The sequence below is a fragment of the Cydia splendana genome, chromosome 19, assembly GCF_910591565.1.
Source record: "Cydia splendana chromosome 19, ilCydSple1.2, whole genome shotgun sequence".
NCBI classification, from domain to species: Eukaryota; Metazoa; Arthropoda; class Insecta; order Lepidoptera; family Tortricidae; genus Cydia; species Cydia splendana.
The window spans coordinates 8,871,370-8,894,576 of record NC_085978.1 but is presented as its reverse complement, the minus strand read 5'-3'; the positions used below and the strand labels follow the sequence as shown (position 1 = coordinate 8,894,576).

The window sequence follows — 23,207 nt, the reverse complement described above, 5'->3', positions numbered from 1 at the left end:
TGTGATCAATACTTACCTACGCAAAAAATAGGAAATGAAGTTCATTAGTAGAGAAAAGCTTGAATTGTGCTTCATAGATTTAAACGACGACGTTTCACTCTGGTAGCACCAATGTGTCAGAATAAAAAAAAAAAAGGATTTGATTTGATAGATATTTAATAGCTTTACAACAAACTTCATGATTACTCTTCTCTTTATTTTGATTTTGCACTTTGCAGTTTGCAGTGTAATTTCTCCCTTTATTGACTTTCCATTGGGTAGAATGAGTGGTTCTTAGATAATGAATAATGATATCAATAATTTCGTGCCATCGCTTTTAAACCCCAGGACTATAAATAAAGAAAATTTCTCGTTGACTCAGGTAACTATATACACTGGCAACTATAATTATATTATGAGCTTGTTCTTCTTCTTCCTCGTCCCCTCAATGCTGAGGATCGCGACCACATGCAACATGTCTCCATTGATTGCGGTCATAAGCCAAGTGGACCGCACGGTGCAGGCTGCCGCCACTCGTCTTCTTCATGGCGTCAGACCATCTGTTACGAGCCCCACCTTGAGCGCGTTTGCCATTCATTCGCCCCAAGATGATACACTTCGCCATATCACGCATTAGTGATCTCATAATGTGTCCGAAAAATCTAAGGGTTCGTTCATGGCATGCTTTGGAGAGCCGTGTGGTAATACTGAGTTCTTCCAAAATAGAGATGTTAGTTCTTCTAAGTTTTCGCGAAACATTAAAGTAACTTGAACTTTCCTATTTTTCATTTCAGAATTCAACAGTCAGTTGTTGTTCATTGTCCTTAAAAAGAAACATTGGCTTGGCTAAAAGGGATACTAACCAGGTAAGTACTTTCTTAACTATAGTCTATAGTCTGGCAAACAAGTTTTATCAGTAACAGTAGAATAAAAAAGAAACTTGACACTCTTTTTCGGACTATGATATTAAGCACAAGAATAAGACAGTATAATTCTCTCTGTCTATGCTCCTCTGATAAACAACTTTAAACTATTGCCAATACATATAATATATATACAGTGGAACCTGGATAATTGCAATCTCAAGGGACCGGCCATTTTTTGTCAATTAACCAGGTTTTTCATTTAAGCAGGTCGTGTCAATTAACGAGGTTCAAAAAATCGTTGTGTCAATTATAGAGGTTTTCATTAATAGAGGTTGCGTTCTGACAAATTTCTTTTATGGAGGTGCAAATAACCATTGAAAGTAGATTTTGTTAAAAATATAGTTTTGTTGTCTATTCTCCACCAGCGACAAGTTGAAGATGACATTTACTGTATCGAATCTGTATTCGGTCCCTTTTCAACATGGCTTCTGCCCTATAGCTGCCTAATTTGTGTCGTCCGTATTTTATTTTCTATTTTTACATTTTTATATATTTTTACAAGTTTTACATGAATTTTTAATTGTCGATGATATAAATAAAACAAAGGAATATTCAGAAGACGTCAGTTTTATTTAATCACAAGATCTTCAACACGTGATACCACTGCGCCGAGTCTGCTTAACAGGTTAGAAACCCAGATTTTTGAAGATTCTTAGTGAACCGATATAGACTGAAAGTCATATTTAAATATTTCAATGATGTCTGTGGAAAATGTATCAAGATTGGCATCAAATTTGGGCAGCGGTCACATAACCTCTATTGACCGACTGACTGGAATAGATAACTACATCCCATGGAAATTTGCTGTAAAAATGGTGTTAACATTAGAAGGTTTATGGAAATGCGTGGAAGGTACTGACACCGATGCGGATCGCGTCGCAAGGGCGCTGGCGCGCATTTGCTTGTCGCTGCAGTCGAATCTTTATCAACACGTGCGTAATTGCACTACAGCGAAGCAAGCTTGGGACAAGCTTGCGGAATGTTACGAAAACAAAGGATTATATCGTCGAGTTCTCTTACTGCGAAAACTGCATCGTGTGGAATACTGCCAATTTGCGTCAATGTCGGACTACATAAATAATGTCATGCTTTTGGTACAACAGTTGGAAGATATAGATAAAAAGGTGGATGACGAAGAGGTGGCAGAGATCCTGCTGTCTGGCCTGCCTCAGGAATACGATGTATTGGTATCCAGCCTTGAGACGGCGTGTCTCACTAATACTTTAAGCTCGGATGTAGTCCGCATGAGACTCTTGCAAGAGGAACACCGAAGAAACTCTGAGACGGCGTCTTCTGCGTACACCGCGACCAGCAACGGGAAGAAGAAGGAGGTGAGTTACCATTTTATTAACTTTTGTAGTATGATTGAGAAGCATAAGGGGTTGCACATTTGTGATCTTTGTACGGGAACAGAATATTGCAAGGATGACCTTACAAGTATACCTAAGAGGCAAGGCTTTGTACACCAAACCTCTGTGCCCTATCTTCTTCTTCTTCTTCTTTATTAGGGGCTATATAAGGCTCCAAAGCCTATGTATCACTGCGACCATTCCTGATCTATTGTGATCGCCACCTATTACAACTCTCGATCCAACCCTGCAACTTCGAATAGCTGCAGGATCCTTTTGGTCTCGAGAGACTTTACCTCCTCCGGGCGTAATATGTGTCCGCCCAAGATTAGGTCACGAGTACGCATTAGGCAAGGGCACTCTGTGAGGATGTGCAAGGGCGTCTCCTCCGCCTCCATGCAGAGTCTGCACCGCCCTATGTCACGTTTCCCCATGGTGCGCATGTGCTTATTTAGGCCGCAATGCCCGGTAAGCACCCTTACCAAGTTGCGCAGTTGGTTCCTAGACAGCGCTAAGGCGTTCGAGGACGCCTTTTTGCTGAAGGCCTTGATAAGCGCTTTGGAATGGTTCAAACCTGTTGTTTCTCTCCAGAGTTGAATGGTTTTGTAGTGACAGTAGGTCTTTAGGGTGAGCCGCGTTAGGCTTTTGGGGATACCACAAAAGGGCTCAGGACTGTAGTTCTTCCCCTTAGCCCCTGCTCGCGCGAGTTCGTCGGCCTTCTCGTTTCCTACGATACCCGCATGCCCCGGGACCCAACGTAGAACAACCTTGTTCCTGGCTCCAAGGTTGTTCAATAGTTGCCTGCAGTTCTCAACCAGCCTCGATGTGGTGACATCGGAGGTTAGAGCTAAGAGTGCCGCCTGGCTATCCGAATGGATATAGATAGTATGGTTGCCGTAGTTGCTTTGCAGATTGATTGACGCACATTCTAGAATGGCGTATACCTCTGCCTGGAATATAGAGCAAAAACGTCCTAGGTTTAAGCTGATGCTTTTCCTAGGCGCTTCACCGTATACTCCGCAACCTACTTCAGATCCGGATTTGGAGCCATCAGTGTACCACCTCAGGCTTCCTTCTTTCCACTTAATTTGACTGTTTGACCAGTCCTCCCGTTTGGGGATTTCCACTGAGTAAAGTTTGAGTGGACAAAATTTGGGTGACATAGTGTCGGTTGGCATCCCAAGAACAGGAATATCGTACACTGATTCATTAAACAGTCTCAGAGTTTGCGATAACCAATTACCTCTCCTCACGCCCGCTATTCTAAGCATACTAGATCTCGCCTCCAATTCTAGATGCAAGTGGAGGGGTGGTAGATTTAGTATGGCTTCTAGGGCTGCCGTCGGGGAGGATGACATGGCCCCAGTGACGATGACACAGGCAGCTCTTTGAAGGCTGCCAAGCTTCATCACTGTTACCTTCTGCGTCGTTTTCCTGTACCATGCTACAGAGGCGTAAGACACTATCGGCCTCACTATGGATGTGTACAGCCATAAGGCAATTTTGGGTTTTAGACCCCATCTGTTGCCTGCCAAACGACAGCATATTGCCAAGGCTGATTTAGCCTTTTGTATGGTTCCGTCCACATGCTTGTTCCAGGTCAGTTTCTGGTCCAGTGTTACCCCCAGATATTTGACCTCTGTTGAGAACGGAATAGTTTTACCATTCATGACAAGTGGTTTAAGTTTGTCCAGTTTCCTCTTGTTCGTGAATGGTACTATAATTGTCTTATCTGCATTGATAGACAATTCATTCTCTCCGCACCATGTATTTATGGTGTTGAGAGCCCTCTGCATAAGGTCTGATAAAGTACTTTGGCAGTTGCCCCTCACCGTCACAACAAGGTCGTCTGCGTACCCCTGAGTGTCGATTCGGAGTTCCGCCATCTTGTGCAGAAGTCCATCCACCGCGAGAGTCCAGAGCAAGGGAGATAGGACACCTCCCTGCGGGCAGCCTCTCACAGTGGCCACTTCGAGAGTAGTGTTAAGCAAGTCTAGCCTAACCACTCTGCTTGAGAGCATGCTTTGCACCCAGCGGATAGTGGTGGAATCCACCTCCTTGGCCCTAAGCCCTTCCACCAGTGTCCGAATGGGTGTATTATCAAAAGCGCCCTCAATATCTAGGAAGGCCGACATGGCTATGTCCTTGTCTTCCAAGGCCCTTTCCACTCTGTCAACTAGCTCCAGCAAGGCAGTCTCTGTAGATCTGCCCCTGCGGTAAGCATGTTGACTGTCGTGTATGGGTTTTCTCAGAAGACAGCTCTCCCTGATATACTTATCGATTACCTTTTCCAAGGTTTTAAGGAGGAACGAGGAGAGACTGATCGGTCTGAAGGACTTGGCTAAAGCATAATCCTTCCTCCCAGCCTTCGGTATAAATAATACCTTGACCTTGTTCCACTGTTCTGGTAAGTGTCCCCAGGCATAACTAGCTCTGAAAATTCTAACCAAATGCGGGATTAGGACTTCAGCTCCTCGCTGCATTAGCACAGGGCTTACTCCGTCCAGGCCACACGTCTTGTAAGGTTTAAAGGAGTTTATAGCCCACTTCACTATCCCGGGCCTTATGACGAGGGCAGCTTGCCTCCAGTCCTCCGGGCGAGGCCTGTGCAGGCCTCTGACCACCTGGGACTGGTGCGACTGTCCTGCCCCTGGGAAGTGAGTTTCAGCTAAGAGCTCCAAAGTCTCCGTCTCACTAGCAGTGAAGGAGCCATCATGCCTCCTGAGAAGGCCTACTTGATTGCTTCCAGCTTTGGAGAGTATCCTGTGAAGTCTCGCTCCTTGAGGCGTATTTTCAATTTCCTCGCAGAACCTCCTCCATGACGCTCTCTTAGCTTTCCTAATCTCTTTACTGTATTCATTTAGGGCTTTCCGATAGACCTCCCACTCCCCTGTCCTCTTAGCCCTATTGAATAACTTGCGTGTTTTGTCCCTGAGCCTCCTAAGGTTGGAGTTCCACCACGGGACCACACGTTTAGTAGATTTGACCTTGGGAGCACAGTTTTCTTCAAAGGCACTTACAATGCCATTTGAGACCACCTCTACCGCAAGTTCTAAACTCTCCCGCGTTTTGATTACCTTCCCTGCGGATTCCAGATTACGTTCTAGGCAGCTCCTGTAGCCTTCCCAGTCAGTCCTCCGGGGATCCCTGAAGATGACCGTTTGAACGCTGAGAGAAAAAGATATATTAAAACAGATGTGCTTATGATCTGACAACGATTCTACATCACTTACCCTCCAGTTCTGAATATGCCTGGCTAGATTTGAAGATGCAAAAGTCAAGTCCAAAACCTCCTTCCTAACCCTAGTGACAAAGGTGGGTGAACATCCTATGTTTAGAATTTGGAAGTTATTGCATAGAAGAAAGTCATGTAGTAACTCACCCCTATCATTGATGTCGGTGCTCCCCCAGTTGGTGTGGTGGGCGTTGGCATCACATCCCACCAGTATTTCTGCGTTGTGTTTGCGGGCATAGTCGGCCACGGTTGTGAGTTCCGCAGAGGGGTCGTTCCTATCTCCAGGGAGGTATGCCGAACAGAGTATAACTCTCTGCCCGCTCCATCCCTTGAAATGTACATACGCTGCTACCAGGTCGTCTGTGCATAACTCTGGAACAGGTAAAAAGTCAATGTTCTTGCCAAAAACAATGCAAGCCCTAGGCTTAATTCCGTTAGTATTGTATAAAACTTTACCAACCGAGTTCAGTCCTAGTATGGTTGAGTTCCGCACCCAAGGTTCTTGAAGTAGTGCGAGGTCGACGTGTCCTGCAAGCCGGCTTTCAACAATGGCCGTGGCTGCTGCCGCATGGTGGATGTTTGCTTGCAGGACCCTCGCGGGTGCCGTAGGGCCAAGGCCTTTTATTTGGCCCTCTTGGTGATCCGTTGTGGCCCTCCCCTGCCTCTCGCAACAGGAGTCCTTTGAGGCCCTCCTGTCACCGAGGTTATGGGTCTGGCCCTACCGGGTACCATGCCCCTCGTCATGCCCCTTGTGCCTCTAGCTGCCGGTTGCCCGCCCCCACGGCCACGAGAGCCCTGGGGTATAGGAGTTCGGCCGCTAGGTACCATGGTACTTGGCCCGGGAGTAGATTCAGCGAGGGGCTGGGGTTGCTGCTCCGTCTGCTGTGCTGGGGGAGCGTTTGGCCCCCCTTTTAGTCGGAACAGTACCTTCTTAAAGCCAATCGCTACCTCCCCACGATTGGCCTTAAGGGTTTCGGCGGAAGGCTCATCCAGAGCGAAGGTGACCACCTTGCCACCCTGCTCAGCCTTCTCCCCGAGAACTTTCCAGAGCTCTGTATTCAGGCCAAAGTTCTGGACCCTGATCAGCGCCAAGGCTTCCTCCACTGAGGCCGCCTCGGACTCTGGAATGAACGTGATGGCCGTGGCTGGTTTGGGCAATTCACCCTCCGGGATGACGGAGAGTTTCGCCTCCGGCCACGGCTTTAGATTCGGGACCTCATTCACAAGCCAGTCCCTGCTAACCTGGTTGACACAGGTCACCAGTATCCAGCCTGTCTTGTGAATGAAGCCCAGAAACTGTGGTGCACCGCCCTTCGCGTTCGCCCATTGGGTGACCATGGCGAGATTTAGGTGACGGTGGACCAACTTCATCTGGTCCTCACTCATAGGGTCCGAATTACGGATCCCTACTCGTGAGGACCCCGCTACCACCCTGAAGCTCGGTTGACGAGGCTCCCCTGAGGTTTCAGCGCGGAGTTTCGGGGCCTTTTTCGCTGATCCCTGTGGAGATTCGTCCTCAGAGCGGACCCTTTTCACAGGGCCTTTCTCTCAGTGCCCTATAGTGCAAGCATAGTTAAATTTATAGTGTTACAGTGTGTTGAAATGTGCTGTGTTCGGACAGTATTTGAGACACTGTGCACTATGCTGCAGGAATCTGGTTGCTCGAGTCGCTTGCGGAGGAAAAGTCCTACCAGTGCGCTATTGAACAAAATTCCTGGGTATTTATTGCCTGGATCTTCAGTAGATCTCAGTTTGCTTGCACTTAGCTGTTATACTGCGGCATATTCTTTTGTAGGCTTTTGTGAAACTTGTAAGGGGCATAGACTAAGTGATCCATGTGACTCTCGAGTAGTTATTTATTCAAGGAATATTTCCTTTATTGAAACCGAGTGTTATGGAGAGAAAACACAAACTAAATTAGGGCAAGCCAATAAAGAGCATTTTATGTTTATATTTTTACATCATTTTATTTATACAATTTTAAATTTAAATAATTATAATGATGAAATTTTAAATAAATTGGTAAACTGTGATATTAGCAATAAGTCTTATAATGTCTTTGAAAACGTTTCTAATGCTAGCTCTTCTGATGTTTCAGATAAGCAGATAACACCACCACCGTGGTCACCACCGACTGATCAGTACTGTACATGCGCAGATAGTGCTTCCGACAACGGTGATGAACAGACTTCTCTGCCCGAGCCGGAAGTTACGTGTCAAGGAGGAGGATCGACTATGCCATCAGCTGATGACGCGTCATGCTCTCAACGCCCCGTACGTAGTACCAGAGTCCAAATGTTACAGAAACTGGATCATTATGACATTTATGACTTTACTATGCTAGCAGAGGCCAGTTCTAGTTCACTAGACGATCCTGATTCCTGCGAGGAGGCCACGTCTTCACCAACAAGGGTGGAGCAAAGTGATAAAACGTGAGTATCATGCTCTTCTAAGAAACCACTGTGTAGGGATTAGTTGATCGTCCCAAAGAAAGCTAGTGTCATTAAGTTTTTTTTTAAATGAAAATATAATAGCGCAGGTAAATTTAAATAAATATGAAGCGAGACTAAGTTGCCCATGGTTTTACCTAAAAACAGGGAAAATTAATTACTCTGATAGCTTCTTTTATCTGTACTGTGTGTGGTTAATCATTACTGTGATTAGACACTTGATATCAATAAATAACTAGTCTCAGACTTGGAATGTTAAAATTCATATTTTGTGCTAATGGGTAGAAACAAGGTAAATTTGAGCCCTGTATTCATGTGAAAGGAACTGTGTTCATGTAATACTTGCCTTACATGTTGATAAGTTTTATGTTCTCCGTAATAGCTGTATAAATAGTGATTTGGAAAGTTCGGAACAGTATTTGTAAATTCAACATTTAGGTCAATTTAAATGTTTAACTGCTTAGGCATAAATATTACTAACAAAGGGGTTCTTTCATTTTAGATCAATCAGACTATGTGAAGCATTTATTGGCTAAGTTTAACATGATCGAGTTTAAGCCGTTAATTACTCCTATGGCTATGAACTCTAATCTAAGCTTGATAAGTGTGACAAGTGTTTAGATGGGTAAATAAGTATGAATAATTGTTATATTATTTATAATGTACTTATTAGTCTATTAGTCTGTACTTGTCTTTATATCGTAGGCTTGTAGTCAACTAGGCCAATATAACACTTGCTTTGGTATGGATCATTGGCATGCTGCTAATTGTGTATTAAATTATACCTAGCAGGTACAATAAATTACAAACTTTATTTTTGTAAAGGAGGTGATTTAAATATATGTGCCTTATTCAGTCGCAGATTATGCCAGGGATTTATATGATAGTGAGTTTTAAACATGTTTTGTCATTAAAATGAGTGGCAATGTTGTTTACTAGGAAGCTAGCAGACAATGTTGCGTAACTTTGTCGAGTATAGGTTTAAATATTTGGCAATCTATGATGTAGAATGTTTTGTCCAAAATTTCATGACAGAAATTGTTGACAAAATAATTAATGTAATATAAAGATAACCAAATGTTACTCGTAAAGGAATACTCTTAAAGAACAAAACACATAGACTTGTAATGTAGAGCTTCAAAAATTTCATATCCAAATAATGTCTGAAAATTGTATACTGTTTAATTTTGCAGGGATAGATTGATACTTACCTATTTCTAGTTTTTGTATGTAAATGATAGGGGACATGCATAGTAAATTCATAATATAGAAATGTTTAAATTGTGATATTATGTATGTGTACTCTTGTCGAAGGTAGAGAATAAGGAGGAGTGGTCAAAATATAGTTTTGTTGTCTATTCTCCACCAGCGACAAGTTGAAGATGACATTTACTGTATCGAATCTGTATTCGGTCCCTTTTCAACATGGCTTCTGCCCTATAGCTGCCTAATTTGTGTCGTCCGTATTTTATTTTCTATTTTTACATTTTTATATATTTTTACAAGTTTTACATGAATTTTTAATTGTCGATGATATAAATAAAACAAAGGAATATTCAGAAGACGTCAGTTTTATTTAATCACAAGATCTTCAACACGTGATACCACTGCGCCGAGTCTGCTTAACAGATTTACACGCTTACGTTCTGGGTTTCTGGTCTATTATATAGCTTCTGTCTATACTTGCACTTATACACTACATTAATTACTACTTTATTTTCTTATTAATCATTTGGATTTAAAAAATTCCCTTGAATTGTAGAAGAAAGTTTTATTAGAATGTAAAAAGCATACTTTGTTTTTGATTTAACCCGTGGAGCGCCCTAAACAGACACGTGTGCTGGTAACTAGTATAGGAGTTCCATACTACGGTAATTCTGGGGCACTCCAGGGGTCAATCAAAACTATTTCACCTACTACAGGCTGCGATAAATACCCAATAAATAAATTGAATTTTGGATGAAGATATAAATAAAATGATCCTTGCTATTAAAATATTGTTTCTGCTGTCTACAACTACATTATTTCAATTACAGAGGTAATAAGTAAGACTAGTTTCGAAGGTTAGCTGGAAGAGATCCCTTACAGGGATAAGTTCGCCTTTGTACCTTTATTTCTGTAAATATTATGTAAACCTGTGTTGTGTACAATAAAGTGATTACTACTACTACTACTAGTTTCAATAATAGAGGTAAAAAGAAGAGTAAAAATAACGGATTTTTTTAGCACAGTGTCAATTATAGAGGTCTTAGTTGCGATGTGGTCAATTACAGAGGCAAAATTACGAAAAGCCCTAAAAATCTAAATTGCAATTATAGAGGTTCCATAATTTCAATTATAGAGGCCTTTTGGTCTCAAGGGACCGGGACCGGACTTTTGGTTGCACTTATTGAGGTTTTCCATTTATCCAGGTGCCAATTAACCAGGTTTCACTGTACCTTTAAGCTTACTTCACATATTGGCATGAAAACTTAGTGTGGTCCAACCCTAGTTAAAAGATTTGGAACCCTTCTAAACCCAACCTTGAAATGTAGTTCTAAATTTAAAATTCCAAGATTTTTTTCCTGGCAAATATTGACTATTGGAATTTGAGAACACTGATTTCTGGCTGACCTGATGGTGATGATTATTGTCCCACTGTTATTATGCTAGAGCACGGTGTGGAATTTTACATAAAAATCGAACATCACTCAAATAATAGCATCATATAAAGCTTAATGGATATTGAATATAATAAGAAACCCCCTGCGAGGTCGCAGGTGCAAGCTGGATGGAGTCAGCCAAAGACCGTGAAAAATGGCATGGGTTGGAGGAGGCTTTTACCCAAACGGGGTCCATATAAAACTATCATAGATTCATGTCAAATAATATATAAAAAAACTGTTAAAACTATGGAATAAATAAAGCTTTAATAATAAATAATAATGAGAAACCCCCACTAGTTGCATCCTTATAGCTTTCAAGAAATTATATTTCCTAGTTTCTCTTCAGAACCTTATAAAAAATCATAGAAGTGTTAATATTTAATGTCTGTATTAATTTTGTGTAATATTAAATGTTTTGATTCTGCTGGCTGATAATTTTAAAAGCAAAAGTATCCTTAAAATTACTTTTAGAACTGAGAATTAGCAATTTGGTAGTCAATTTTATTTATATGATTCCAAAGGCATGCGGAATTAATTCTTATCTCAAGATTGCTAAACTGCCTCCGGTGATTGGCCTGCCCAATTTCGATGTAAAATTCTACACCGTGCTAGTTAGCAAACACTGTATAAATACCTATATGTTACCTAGTTATAAAAAAAAAAACGATTTGCATGTGAATCATATTCAATTTTTTACCAGACTGTTCCTGCAAAGAAAAAGTTGTTCAGCCAAGACAACAGAAGACAGTGCAACACCCAAAATACATCAGTTTGTGCAAAATCTATTAGTACTCTTGTAGATTTAGACTTATCCGGATTTGAAGAAGAAAAAGAAAACAGCAACCATGTAAATCCTATATTTAAGAACCTTTCTACTAAGCGGCTTTCCTTTTTCAACAATATTGATTTAGCCAATGCCAGCACTGTAAATCTATCGTCATTAGATGATCTTGAAACACATACACACAGAGAAGCTAATAGGAATCTACGAAATGAAGTTGTAACAAGTACTGCTACTAATACTTTATTAGCTCAGGACCAATGCAGTCTTGAATTCTCTGTTTTCGAAGACATACAACCCATTTCAGACGCTAGTCAACTCAAGAATATAGAAATTCAAAATGTAGTCTGTAATCATTCTTTGAAAAGTGGTTCTTCTGCCACTCAGCTATACAAATGTGAAGACACAATACTTCACGAATTAAACGAAGAATCTCATGTCGCAATCTCGTTTGGTATACAAAACTGTGAATTTGTCGATCTGACCACCAAAAATTCTAATATTAAGAAAGTTTCTATTACGCATAAGGATAACAATTTTAATTTAGATTGCGAGATAGTGGAATGCACTCCTCTTTCCACTGAGAGCGAGTACGACGAAAACATGAACGAGACAACTAATACTTCTCACAAGAGGTCTGGCGTGGCTGTGAACCTAGAAATTAAAAAGAAGAAACTGGCCACTGACACAGAAAACTCTAAAGTTCTTATTTTGAAAACAGATGCCATTGAGAAACTGTCGCACGTCATTGTTCAGCCGCAAAATTGTAAATTAGTGAAACGTCATTTGAATAAAAGTAAATTTGGTAGCAGCAACAATAATTTTGGTATTGGAAAGAATGGGAAAAGTGGTAACTTGAAACAAAAGCCGATAACTTCGTTTTTCGCTAAAGACTGTAAAGAGGCAGCTAGTGATAGCGCGCACGATGTTGCGATAGTCGAGAATGATGCTGTGGAAATGAGCAAGATCACGGGTGTGTCTGATTCCAAGTGCAGCCGACCTTTCAGGTAATCTCCCATAGTACCTACTATTCATTCTCTTAGCTTGCCTGCTATGTATATCTATCGATGACAAAATAAAACTGATAAATTGTGAATTGGTTAAGTATGTCTATGTACAAAGTGTGTATAACGGCCAAATTATGCTGATAGTGTGCACTGCTGATGGGGTGATGGGTTATTGGATTTGTGACTGGAGGTCATTGAGGCGAAAATGCTAAAATAAGTATAGTATGATGGTCACGCTATTCACAAAAACGAAATTGTTAAACGAAGCTCTATATATTTACAGATAAAATTTAAAATATTTGGTCATGGTATAATGAGGATGTTTTTCAGACTGTTATGGCAACGTATTCAATTATTTACAATGACAAGGTTCTAAAAGAAAACATACGTCACATATAGGGAAAAAAAAACTTGCAACTGTTTGTGGTTTATACTACGGCGACACTATGATCCTCGCTTAGGGTTGCCAGATGGTCGGGATTTGGCGGGATTCTCCCGATTTTTAGCATGTGCTCCCGATTCCCGACAAAGTGAAAATTGACCCGAAAAACAGCTTCACGTTATAAAACAATAATTTCAAGTTCTGAACTGTCGTCGACCGAGCGAGCGACCCGCGTTGATGATATAGGTAGGTAGATAATGAGAAGACATTTTTTTCGTTTGTTCAAGATCTCAAAGAATTTGTACTATTTTTATATAAAAACGTCTATGGGCACTATGGGCAGAGCAGCTGACGGTGCCAATAATGTATAATATCCTTGTTTTTTTTCCCAAAATCCCGAAAAATTGATATTTTTTCCCGATAATAGCGCCTTTCGATCTGGCAACCCTATCCTCGCCCCTCGCGCTGCCGCGATTTTGCCCGCACCGGTCACACACTTAGATTACGTTCATATTTCATTAAATTATTATAATTAATAGTACCAGTAGACCAGAGTGGAAAGGCGAACCATCCCCACGATGCCGCGTGGCCTCCGTCCCGAAGCACTCCGACAGTCGGTCCCGGGGCATACCGAACAGCGCGCGGTCCAACTCGCCCTTCAAGCATTTGGAGCCGTTCACCCTTTCAGCCAAGACTAAGTCCACCAGGAACTTTGGCTCGGCGAAGACTATTCCGCATTATAAGATCGTGGCAGGTAAGATTGTTACACTTAGATATGGTAGATATGGTATAACTATAAGTTTGTTGTAATAGGTACCTAACTTGACTTTTACTTCGTCTGATGGTGACTTGGTGAGTGACGACAGTTGAATCATCCTTGCACGAAACTGAATCATTAATTTCCTTAATATGAAATTAAATGTCGCGGGTGATTTTAAAAGGGAAATTGTTTTTTTTTTGCAACAAGTTGCAGGTTAACCCTTTACCAGGCTGACATTTCAAAAATGACAATCGATTGTCAGTCTTACTCATCGAAAATAGAACACATGTTTGAAATGCCGTATGCGGGAAATATATATCCCTTAGCCTGGTAAAGGGTTAAATAAAGATTTTCCAAAATTTTCCTTTTGCAGGCACCCATTTCGCCGTGGACGCGTTTTCATACGGAGACATACCTAGCGTGAAACATTATTTCTTGACGCATTTCCACTCCGATCATTACTCTGGGCTTAAGAAAAATTTCAGTAAATTGTTGTATTGCTCCAAAATCACAGGTAACTAAATATTATTTCCTTTAACTAACGCCTCAACTCCCCGAAGTCTCTCGCGTCTAAATATGCCAGCCCAAAAATTGACTTAAGTTGTAAGCTCGCTGCTCGCCGTCGGCAGGGTGTTCATCCTCACATCCTAGAACCTAAATGGTCGCGTACTGTGCGGCTTAAGAGGGATTTCCTCCCGCGGACGCTCCGGTTGTGGAATGAGCTCCGAGGTGTTCCCGAGGGTCTACCTACAGTATGGGGTTCTTAAAAAAGGAGTGTACCTACAGGTTTTAAAAAGGTAAAGGCATGTAACACCTTTGGAGTTGCAGGCGTCCATAGGCTACGGTGACTGCTTACCAGCAGGCTGGCCGTATGCTTGTTTGCCACCGATGTGGTATAAAAAAAGCTAGGCTAGGCTAGACTCAGTATCTATCAAATCGGTGAAAAGCGAGGGGTTAATAGATCACACTTGTAATCTTACTGTACTGTTGCAGGTGATTTATGCGTATCCCGATTGGGAGTGAACCCGAAATGCATCCACGTCCTCAACATGGAGGAGACAATGAGGATCGAGGGTGTCGAGGTTACCGCTGTCGACGCGAACCAGTCAGTATTTTCTCATCTAATAAATACCTAAATATTTTTTTTTTATATGTCTGACCCAACAAAGTTATAAAGCTAAGGGATATATATTTCCCACATACGGCACTTCAAACATGTGCTATATTCGATGAGTAAGACTGACATTCGATTCTCATTTTTGAAATGTCGGCCTGGTAAAGGGTTAATGCTTTTCATAAATATGACGTATTGACGGATTTTCTTAAATGATTAACTTTATAACATTACGTCTTAATAACTTGATTTTACTAGAAAACTGCGAGAATGTATGACGTCGGACAGCGCCATTCAGTTCAGTTTAAAAAATCATGCCTATCATGTATTTGTAGGTATAATCGTTCGATTTACCTGGCCCCGAACGCTAACCCTTTGTCTATTGTTAAGTAAAACCGCACGTGCAAAAAAAGGGTCGTATAATAGGGTATTATACTGTATTTAAAATAAATTATTTTATACTATGCATGAAATAAAGCACCAGATAATTATTAAGAAAACACAGATAGGAGTTATTTTTAAATACAAGTTCTATTTAATAAATCGGATAGAAATATAAAAAGTAGGTGAGTTGACCGTGACGTCACCAAAGCGTTTTGACAGTTCTAAAAAAGTCACTGATTTGACTAGTAGGAAAATACCCTATTCTAATTGGCACCTGTGCGCGATATCGCATCGGTCAATGTGAAAACACTAAGACCTCTAGGTACTTGCATGCGTCTTATTAACTCTTATTCCTTTGTTTTCGCTGCAAAAGCAAATTGATATTTTCAGTTGTCCCGGCGCGGTCATGCTGTTCTTCTGTTTACCCAACGGGATGACTATCCTCCACACAGGAGACTTCAGAGCATCACCGGCCATGGAGTCCTACCCTGTCTTCTGGAACAGCGACGTTCACACCATCTACCTCGACACTACGTGAGTTACCCTATCAATGGTGGGCGCCATATACAGGATGGCTAAAAAATAAGTGCATTCCCGTTGTCAGGGAGGATTTGGGATTATACTGGGCAACTTTTACTATGGGACCAATCCCGAAATCGGACTACGGAATACGGAAACTACTGACTGTATAAGCTAGCAGACACAAGTATGACTTGCTTGAAACATAGTTTACTTAGTTACATACCATAAAATCGGCATACGATATCTCTAGTTTCCAACTCACTCATGACTACTCTCTTGATAACAGTTTTGAATGATTCATGGTTAGTTCCAACAAGTGTGAACGCGACCAGTGGTAACTTGGTGGTAACGTTGAAAGCGAACGCAGCTGACGCGCACGAATGAGGGTAGACTGGGCGCGGTCTACACAACTTTAACACCCACCCGATATCTTCAATTACCCGCATAAAAGATCATAGTTACCCGTGAACAAGTTGCATGTAACTGCGTCGAAATATCGGGAGCTCGAAAACAATACAAAAGGTAATCACGGTCCATATCGCGGTTGATATCTCGTGATGTTTCCAGTTATTGCAACCCCCGCTACGACTTCCCGACTCAAGAGCAAAGTCTAGAGATGGCCCTGTCTTTGCTGCGGGCGAAGAAAACAGCGCTGGAGAAAACCGGCAAAAAGTTCTCTTCCGTCCTCATAGTCTGTGGCACTTATACTATAGGTAAGGTCTTATTAACATGAAACTAATTTTACGGTTTAAACTCATGTGTTTTTTGTCACACGCGCGACACGTTTCGGAGAGCCTAGGTCTCCTTTCTCAAGCACTAACAGGGCGCACAGCGTTCACGACGCCCGTGCTTCGCGTACAAATTAGTTTTACCCATTACCAGGCTAAGGGATATATAGGTATATTTCCCACATACGGCACTTCAAATGTGTGTTCTATTTTCGACGAGTAAGACTGACATTCAATTGTCATTTTTGAAATGTCAGCCTGGTAAAGGGTTAATGTTAGTATGTCTCACGACAGTTTAAATTCGATTGTCTTATTAACTTTATTTAGAATAAGAAATAATAAGCTTGTACTTTTATTTGTACTGGGTTATGTCTTGGTTGGGGTCTTCGGAATATGCTATTATAGGTATGTAGTTACTAACAAACTTACCAATTACGTGCCTTCTTAGATTTCTGGTTTCTGGTACAAACAGCAACACTCCTAACTGTACATCGGTGGACCTTATTACAAAAGGCATAAGGTCCACCGATGTACAGTTAACGGTGTGGGCGATGGTACTGGTGGTGGCCACTCAGGTAATTGAAATTGTTCACAGGTAAAGAGAAGTTTTTTCTCGGCATGGCGCGCCGCGTCGGCTGCTCCGTGTGGGCTTGCCCCGAAAAGGATAAGGTTAGTCGCATACTAACTTCTATTTCCTTCAGTAAAACTGTCTTATTCCATTTTACTGTAATTGTAAAATTCGCCTTTAATGGAAAAGGAAAACTATGATTTGTATCTATCGATTTAGTATTAACCCTTTACCAGGCTAAGGGATATATATTTCCCACATACGGCACTTCAAACATGTGTTCTATTTTCGATGAGTAAGACTTACCTACATTCGATTGTCATTTTTGAACTGTCAACCTGGTAAAGGGTTAACAAACGTCCGAAGTGTCAGGTAAGCTGTTTTAATCACCCAGCCCCTTTAACAAGTCTGTTTGACTCTGTCACCTTGTCGTTGACTGGTAGTGGTAGATAATGCCTTGAAGCATTAAGTAGGTACGCTTTTTGTACTTTATTTATTTACTAATAAATCATGTGATGTTTTCATGTAGGTACTTCAAACGGTGGAGGGGCGTAGTTTCTGCACCTCGCCGCCGCACTCGTGTCAACTGCATGCGGTCCCGATGAGAGATCTTAGTCACGAGGTAAATATTATAATGCGGGCTGTACAAACTCGTCGAGAGACTCCGAGACAGGCCGAGAACGAGTGTGTACATGCTGCTCCCATCTCGTCTCGCTCTTCCTTGTCTCGTCTCAAGTTTCTCCGATTGGTTCGGAGCGGTGCCGAGCCTCGGCGAGAGGCTCGTCGAGTGTGTACAGCTCACATAAAATTCATTTGTAAGGGCACTTTACTATTTTTATGTAGCTTAGATTGATCCTTTGGTATTAATTAGCTTATAGAATTTATGAGCTTATTTCAGCTGACTTTGACATACTTGTAAGCCTTTTTTAACTAAGTACGATTAGTCTGTAACCTAAAGTTTGTAAATGGTACACGGCGCGAGAACTAGCATGCAATATTAGATACATTGCTAACTACAGAGTACAATTAAATCAGTCGATCGAGCAAATACAGCAATGTAACGAAAATCGCGTGCAAGTTTGTGATCCGTATAAATAAGGCTTTAGCCTTTTTACCCTTTACCAGCCGGGCTAGCATATGATTGGCGCGTCTTTTTCTAACTGTATTAATTAAAGAGGGACGGGTAGTCTATCTCGCGGCGAGAGACTGTCGCGCCAATCGTGTGCTTGGCCTACAGGCTGACAGTTCAAAAATGACAATCGAATGTCATGCCGTATGTGGGAAATATATATCCCTTAGCCTGGTAAAGGGTTAAGTTGCACGTCAATACTAAATGCTAATAAAATCAATGTTGCATGACCAATCAAACTTTTTCAAGTGAAAACTTCTTTAGCGGCGCTGTGCACTTTTTGTGATGGGGAAAAAATGTTAAACTCGCGAGAGGTCACGTGACCGTAAGATTCGTAAGACGTAAGACGGACACGTGACCTGATCGAAAAACTGTTACAATGTCATTGAGTTTTCACTTCTGCCGGCACTCCCGGAGTGCAACCCGTTGTTTTTTTTTTTACAAGCAAATTTTAACGAACTCGTTGACAGACGGTTTTGTGCCACCGGTTTTATTGCGATTTTTATAGGAAGTACAGGGTGGCTAAAAAATAACTGCATTCCAGTTGCAGGGAGTTTTTGGGATTATACTGAGCAACTTTTACTATGGGACCAACCCCGAAATTGCGAAAAAAAAAATTGGCTGCTTCATACATTTTGGCTAGTCCATTCTCTATGGGAGGGTAAGTTTTTTTTTGCGATGTCGGGGTTGCTCTCGTAGTAAGCTGCTCGGCATAATCCCAAAACCTCCCTAGCAAGGGGTCATCCATTAATTACATCACACGTTTAGGGGGTGGGAGGGGGTCAAGAAAATGTGACATGTTGTGACAAGGGGGAGGGGGGAGTCATAAACTTTGTGACGTCACTTTAACTTCATCAGTAACCGAAAATGTATTTAAATTATTTTATACGCTAATTATCATTTAAATAACAAGGTTTTGAAACGATAATCGTTTTTATTCGTTTAATTTTATTTCTTATTCAGTTTTGGGTTATAGAAATACTTACTAATATTTCTTTTGTCAAAAATATTTTGATAAAATATTAAATAAATATTTGCCGATTTCGTTGAAGAAATGTGACGTCACACCAGGGGGGAGGGGTTTGCCAAATGTGACCAAGTGTGACAAGGAGGGGGGAGGGGTAAAAAAACCTAGAAATTCGTGTGACGTAATTAATGGATGACCCCCAACGGGAATGCAGTTATTTTGTATATACCCTAAAGTTACTTTATTTTTGTTATCTTGGTGTTATAGAAACTGAAGAGCTACTTGGAGAGTTTGAACGGCGCCTTCACCGAGGTGGTGGCCTTCAAGCCGAGCGGGTGGGAGAACGGCAAGAACACCACCGTGGAGAAGGACATGGTCACCATACACGGTAACATTCTTATTATATTAGATATGATACTCTTTTCAACAAAGATATATGTGACGTTCTCAAGCAAAAGTTTCCACTTGGTCGCTTGCCATAAGGACGAAATTTGCTTGTATTTTCATATTAATAACCTGGTCACCATACACGGTAACATTCTTATCATATTAGATATGATACTCTTTTGAACAAAGATATATGTGATGTTCTCAAGCAAAAGTTACCACTTTGTCGCTTACCATTAGGACGAAATTTGCTTCTATTTTCATACTAATAACCAGCGGGCTCAGGACGGTTCCATTTTTATCGACTATCACTATGCGCGTCCCTTTCGCACTTACATACTTGTTAGAACGTGACAGGCATGGTGACAAGGGATAAAAACGCGACCGTGCTAAGACTGCTGGTCACCATACACGGTAACATTCTTATCATATTAGATATGATACTCTTTTGAACAAAGATATATGTGACGTTCTCAAGCAAAAGTTACCACTTGGTCGCTTGCCATATGGACGAAATTTGCTTGTATTTTCATATTAATAACCTGGTCACCATACACGGTAACATTCTTATCATATTAGATATGATACTCTTTTGAACAAAGATATATGTGACGTTCTCAAGCAAAAGTTACCACTTGGTCGCTTGCCATAAGGACGAAATTTGCTTGTATTTTCATATTAATAACCTGTCAAAGCGTCCTTATGGCAAACGACAAAGTGGTTTTGCTTGAGAACGTCACATAATAAAGCCTAAGAAAAACAACGGGTTGCACTCCGGGAGTGCCGGCAGAAGTGAAAACTCAACGACATTGTAACTCAAAATATTAATAACAGGGCCATATAGTGCAAAATGTCTGCAGCACTAAGTATAATTGAGGTTAACGCCATCTAGCGTTGTATCATCGCATTACTTGAAATCCCTAAGCACATCACTGTGGGTACTACTGGTACTACCGTTATATTAATACCAGTTTGAGGGAAACTCACTAGATGGCATTTAAATCAAAAAACAATGACATTGTCCGTCACACATAACATGTCACGCAAGCGCCCTGCGCCGCCTACATGAAACAGCAGGCTCAGGCATACATTTTCGCCGTGCGGTAGAAAGAGAGGAGAGACGCCTTACGCGTTACGCCTTACGCTGTCTCGAGTTTATCATTTTTTCCCCACCTCAAAAAGTGCACAGCGCCGCTAAAGAAGTTTTCACTTCAAAAAACTGGGAAAATAATTCCCAGTAGCTACCACTGGTAACAACTTGGTGGTAACTAGTGGGAATAACCCCCTTTCCATGTTACTTTCCAGGCATACCATACAGCGAGCATTCCAGCTTTTCGGAACTAATCCGCTTCGTCAAGTTCCTGAAGCCGAAGCAGGTCGTGCCCACCGTTGACATCTCGGGCGGAGTCAAATCTGTTCAGGTGAGCGATTTACACATTTACACAGTTTTTGTACAAACAACTTTTATGGAACTTATGCTTTGTTTTGTATCCTGACGATCGCTATACGATAAGTAATTGCTTCTGTATTCTTTTACATTACCTATGAAAATTGTATTGAGAGATCAATAAACTAAACTAAACTATATTTTAATTTCGTGGTCAAAATCTAGCAGTACTTTGGGATGGTATTGCACCTGTCCAATTTATGTGTCCAATGTCATTACGTCTCACTTTCTCATTAAGCAAAATGTGAGATGCTATACACATTGGACAAAGGAATTGGATAGGTGGAAGACCACCCTTAGATGCACTTATGAGACCAAGACCCAGTTGTCAAGACAAAAATGGTATTTTCTGGATCGTCACGTTTTAGTACGAATTATTTATTGGTGTGCGTGATTCACAGGAAATTTTATTTTACGTACAAATAATGTCCCATGTTAATTTGGCTTTTGGTTCTGATTCAGAAACCATCAAACGATAAAAATATTCCGAGATAAATAGCTCAATCGTGTAAAAACATCATTAGGAATCTTGCAAGTCCAAAAAGTTGAGACATTCCTTAATCTTTGCCCGAAGTTTTGTTATTAGTATCTCATTGCCCGAATTATTGACTCATGATTTTGTTTGTTACATTCTTTTATACATAACGGACATTATTTCAACTAAAATAATATAATAACGTAAGCGTAATTGCAATTTCCAGAAGTACTTCCCCTGTCCCCTGGTGTACCAGGACGACGGCCACAACCAGAGCAAAGTGACGGATTACTTCTGCATAGAGAACCGACAGCAGGTCCCGGCTGTCACTTGATGTCACGGCTGGAGCGTTCACGCGCCGCTTCCGATCCGACGCTTATACATCTGCTTTAAGATTTTTATACCAACACTCCATGGGTAGACTCCAAGGATTTGTCCTTAACCTTTTGAACGCCACAGACGGCAATTGACGTCAACGCAAAATCGTGACAACGACGCCAAAAGACGGCATTTGACGTCAATCGTTTTTTGATGAAAATCTACTGAAAAACACCCCACTTTCAGGTTGGCATTATTTATTCACAAAACCAAATTTTACCCCCGTGGCGTCTGGCACGGCAAATGGATGCGCCGTTTGGCGTTCAAAAAGTTTAAGGACTGGTATCCAGGCCATAATTGTTTAATTAAATGTGGCTTTCCACCAGAGAAGGGCCTTTATGCTTCATGTATAGGATCATTCTATCAAAATCCCTGTTGGAAGTTCTGATGAAATGGTCCTTATTGCACTGGAAGCATTGGACCCTTCTCTGTGGAAAGCCACAAATATGCCTTGAACCTGGAATTCAAGCTGGATATTCCGTCCATGCTATTTAGTTGAGGCGTGAAATATAAACTTACTAATCTAAACTATTTTGCAAGTATTTCTACGAGTATTGAATGTACAGATGTAGCACATAATTGTTTTCCATCGTATGTTCTCGGAAACGTTCGTATTTGTCATGCTACTTCAGTCAAAGTCATTACTTTGTGTGACACTGACTGAAATAGGACACGTTCGTATAGGGATGTTGCGGATGCAGATTTTTTGACATCCGCGGATGCGGATGCGGATATTTAAAGTATTTGGTACTTAAAAAACGTCAAATATTACATTTTTAGCATTTTTTATTGAAAAAAAAAACGAAACGTTTAGTATTTGAGCAAGAATATAGGTGCGTTTTATTTAATAAACAGTAACTTGGCCGACTTTTCGGGATCTAGACGATTTCGTTATATACATATAATGACGAAATTACCTAGCACTTACGCCGCCGGCGCCGCCGCTAATACGTTCCTGTTACCGACTTGGTCGACATCCGCATCATGCGGATGCTCCGCATCGATTTTATGCGGATGCGGATGTTGAAAATCATGCGGATGTTCCGCGGATGCGGATGCGAATATCCGCAACATTCCTTGTTCGTACGTTTCCGTGAAAATACGATGGAAAACAAAATAAATTATTATGCAAGAAAGTATGAAGTCATTCAAGGTATCGTCATCTCAATGGAATAGCCTAGACGGAAAATAGGGTTTGAATGTAAAATCATTTGTGAAGTACTCGAAAAAAATCTAACAATTTCGACTAATATGGGTTTCATTGTATTTTTTTTCTCTGTCGCGCGAAATAATAAAATAAGCAGGATTGATAAAGAAGACCGAAAACGGATCGGACGCAGTGCGCAAGCACTCCTGTTTCGACTAGAAATTCGATACAGTATTATTATTAGGTATTCTATAAGCTGCCATGAGACTGTGATTTTTGATATCGTATTTTAGTTGTTAATTTTTTTTTTATGACTGGGTTGTGTTCGGTTAGTAATAAAAATTGTTAAAATCTATTAATTGTTGTTTATTTGACATGAAACAGAATTAAAAACGTTAGATTTAAGATATGACCTCAGACTAGTTAACTCTTTAACAAAAACTACGT

The 23,207-nt window shown here is 41.1% G+C and overlaps 2 protein-coding genes across 2 annotated transcripts in view; one reads left to right on the top strand and one right to left on the bottom strand.

Annotated features, from left to right (window-relative positions):
* LOC134800253 (iron-sulfur cluster co-chaperone protein HscB) overlaps nucleotides 1-23,207 on the bottom strand; it is a 125,858-nt gene that overhangs the window by 73,314 nt on the left and 29,337 nt on the right. The gene's annotated exons all lie outside the window — the stretch shown is intronic.
* On the top strand, nucleotides 201-23,115 carry LOC134800168 (uncharacterized). Its single transcript, XM_063772645.1, has 13 exons — nucleotides 201-361; nucleotides 774-845; nucleotides 11,285-12,372; nucleotides 13,303-13,508; nucleotides 13,888-14,028; nucleotides 14,508-14,619; nucleotides 15,403-15,546; nucleotides 16,102-16,247; nucleotides 16,858-16,931; nucleotides 17,360-17,452; nucleotides 19,194-19,314; nucleotides 20,619-20,734; nucleotides 21,462-23,115. Exons 1-13 carry the CDS (start codon nucleotides 281-283, stop codon nucleotides 21,567-21,569), a joined length of 2,502 nt encoding a protein of 833 aa, XP_063628715.1. The 5' UTR covers nucleotides 201-280; the 3' UTR covers nucleotides 21,570-23,115.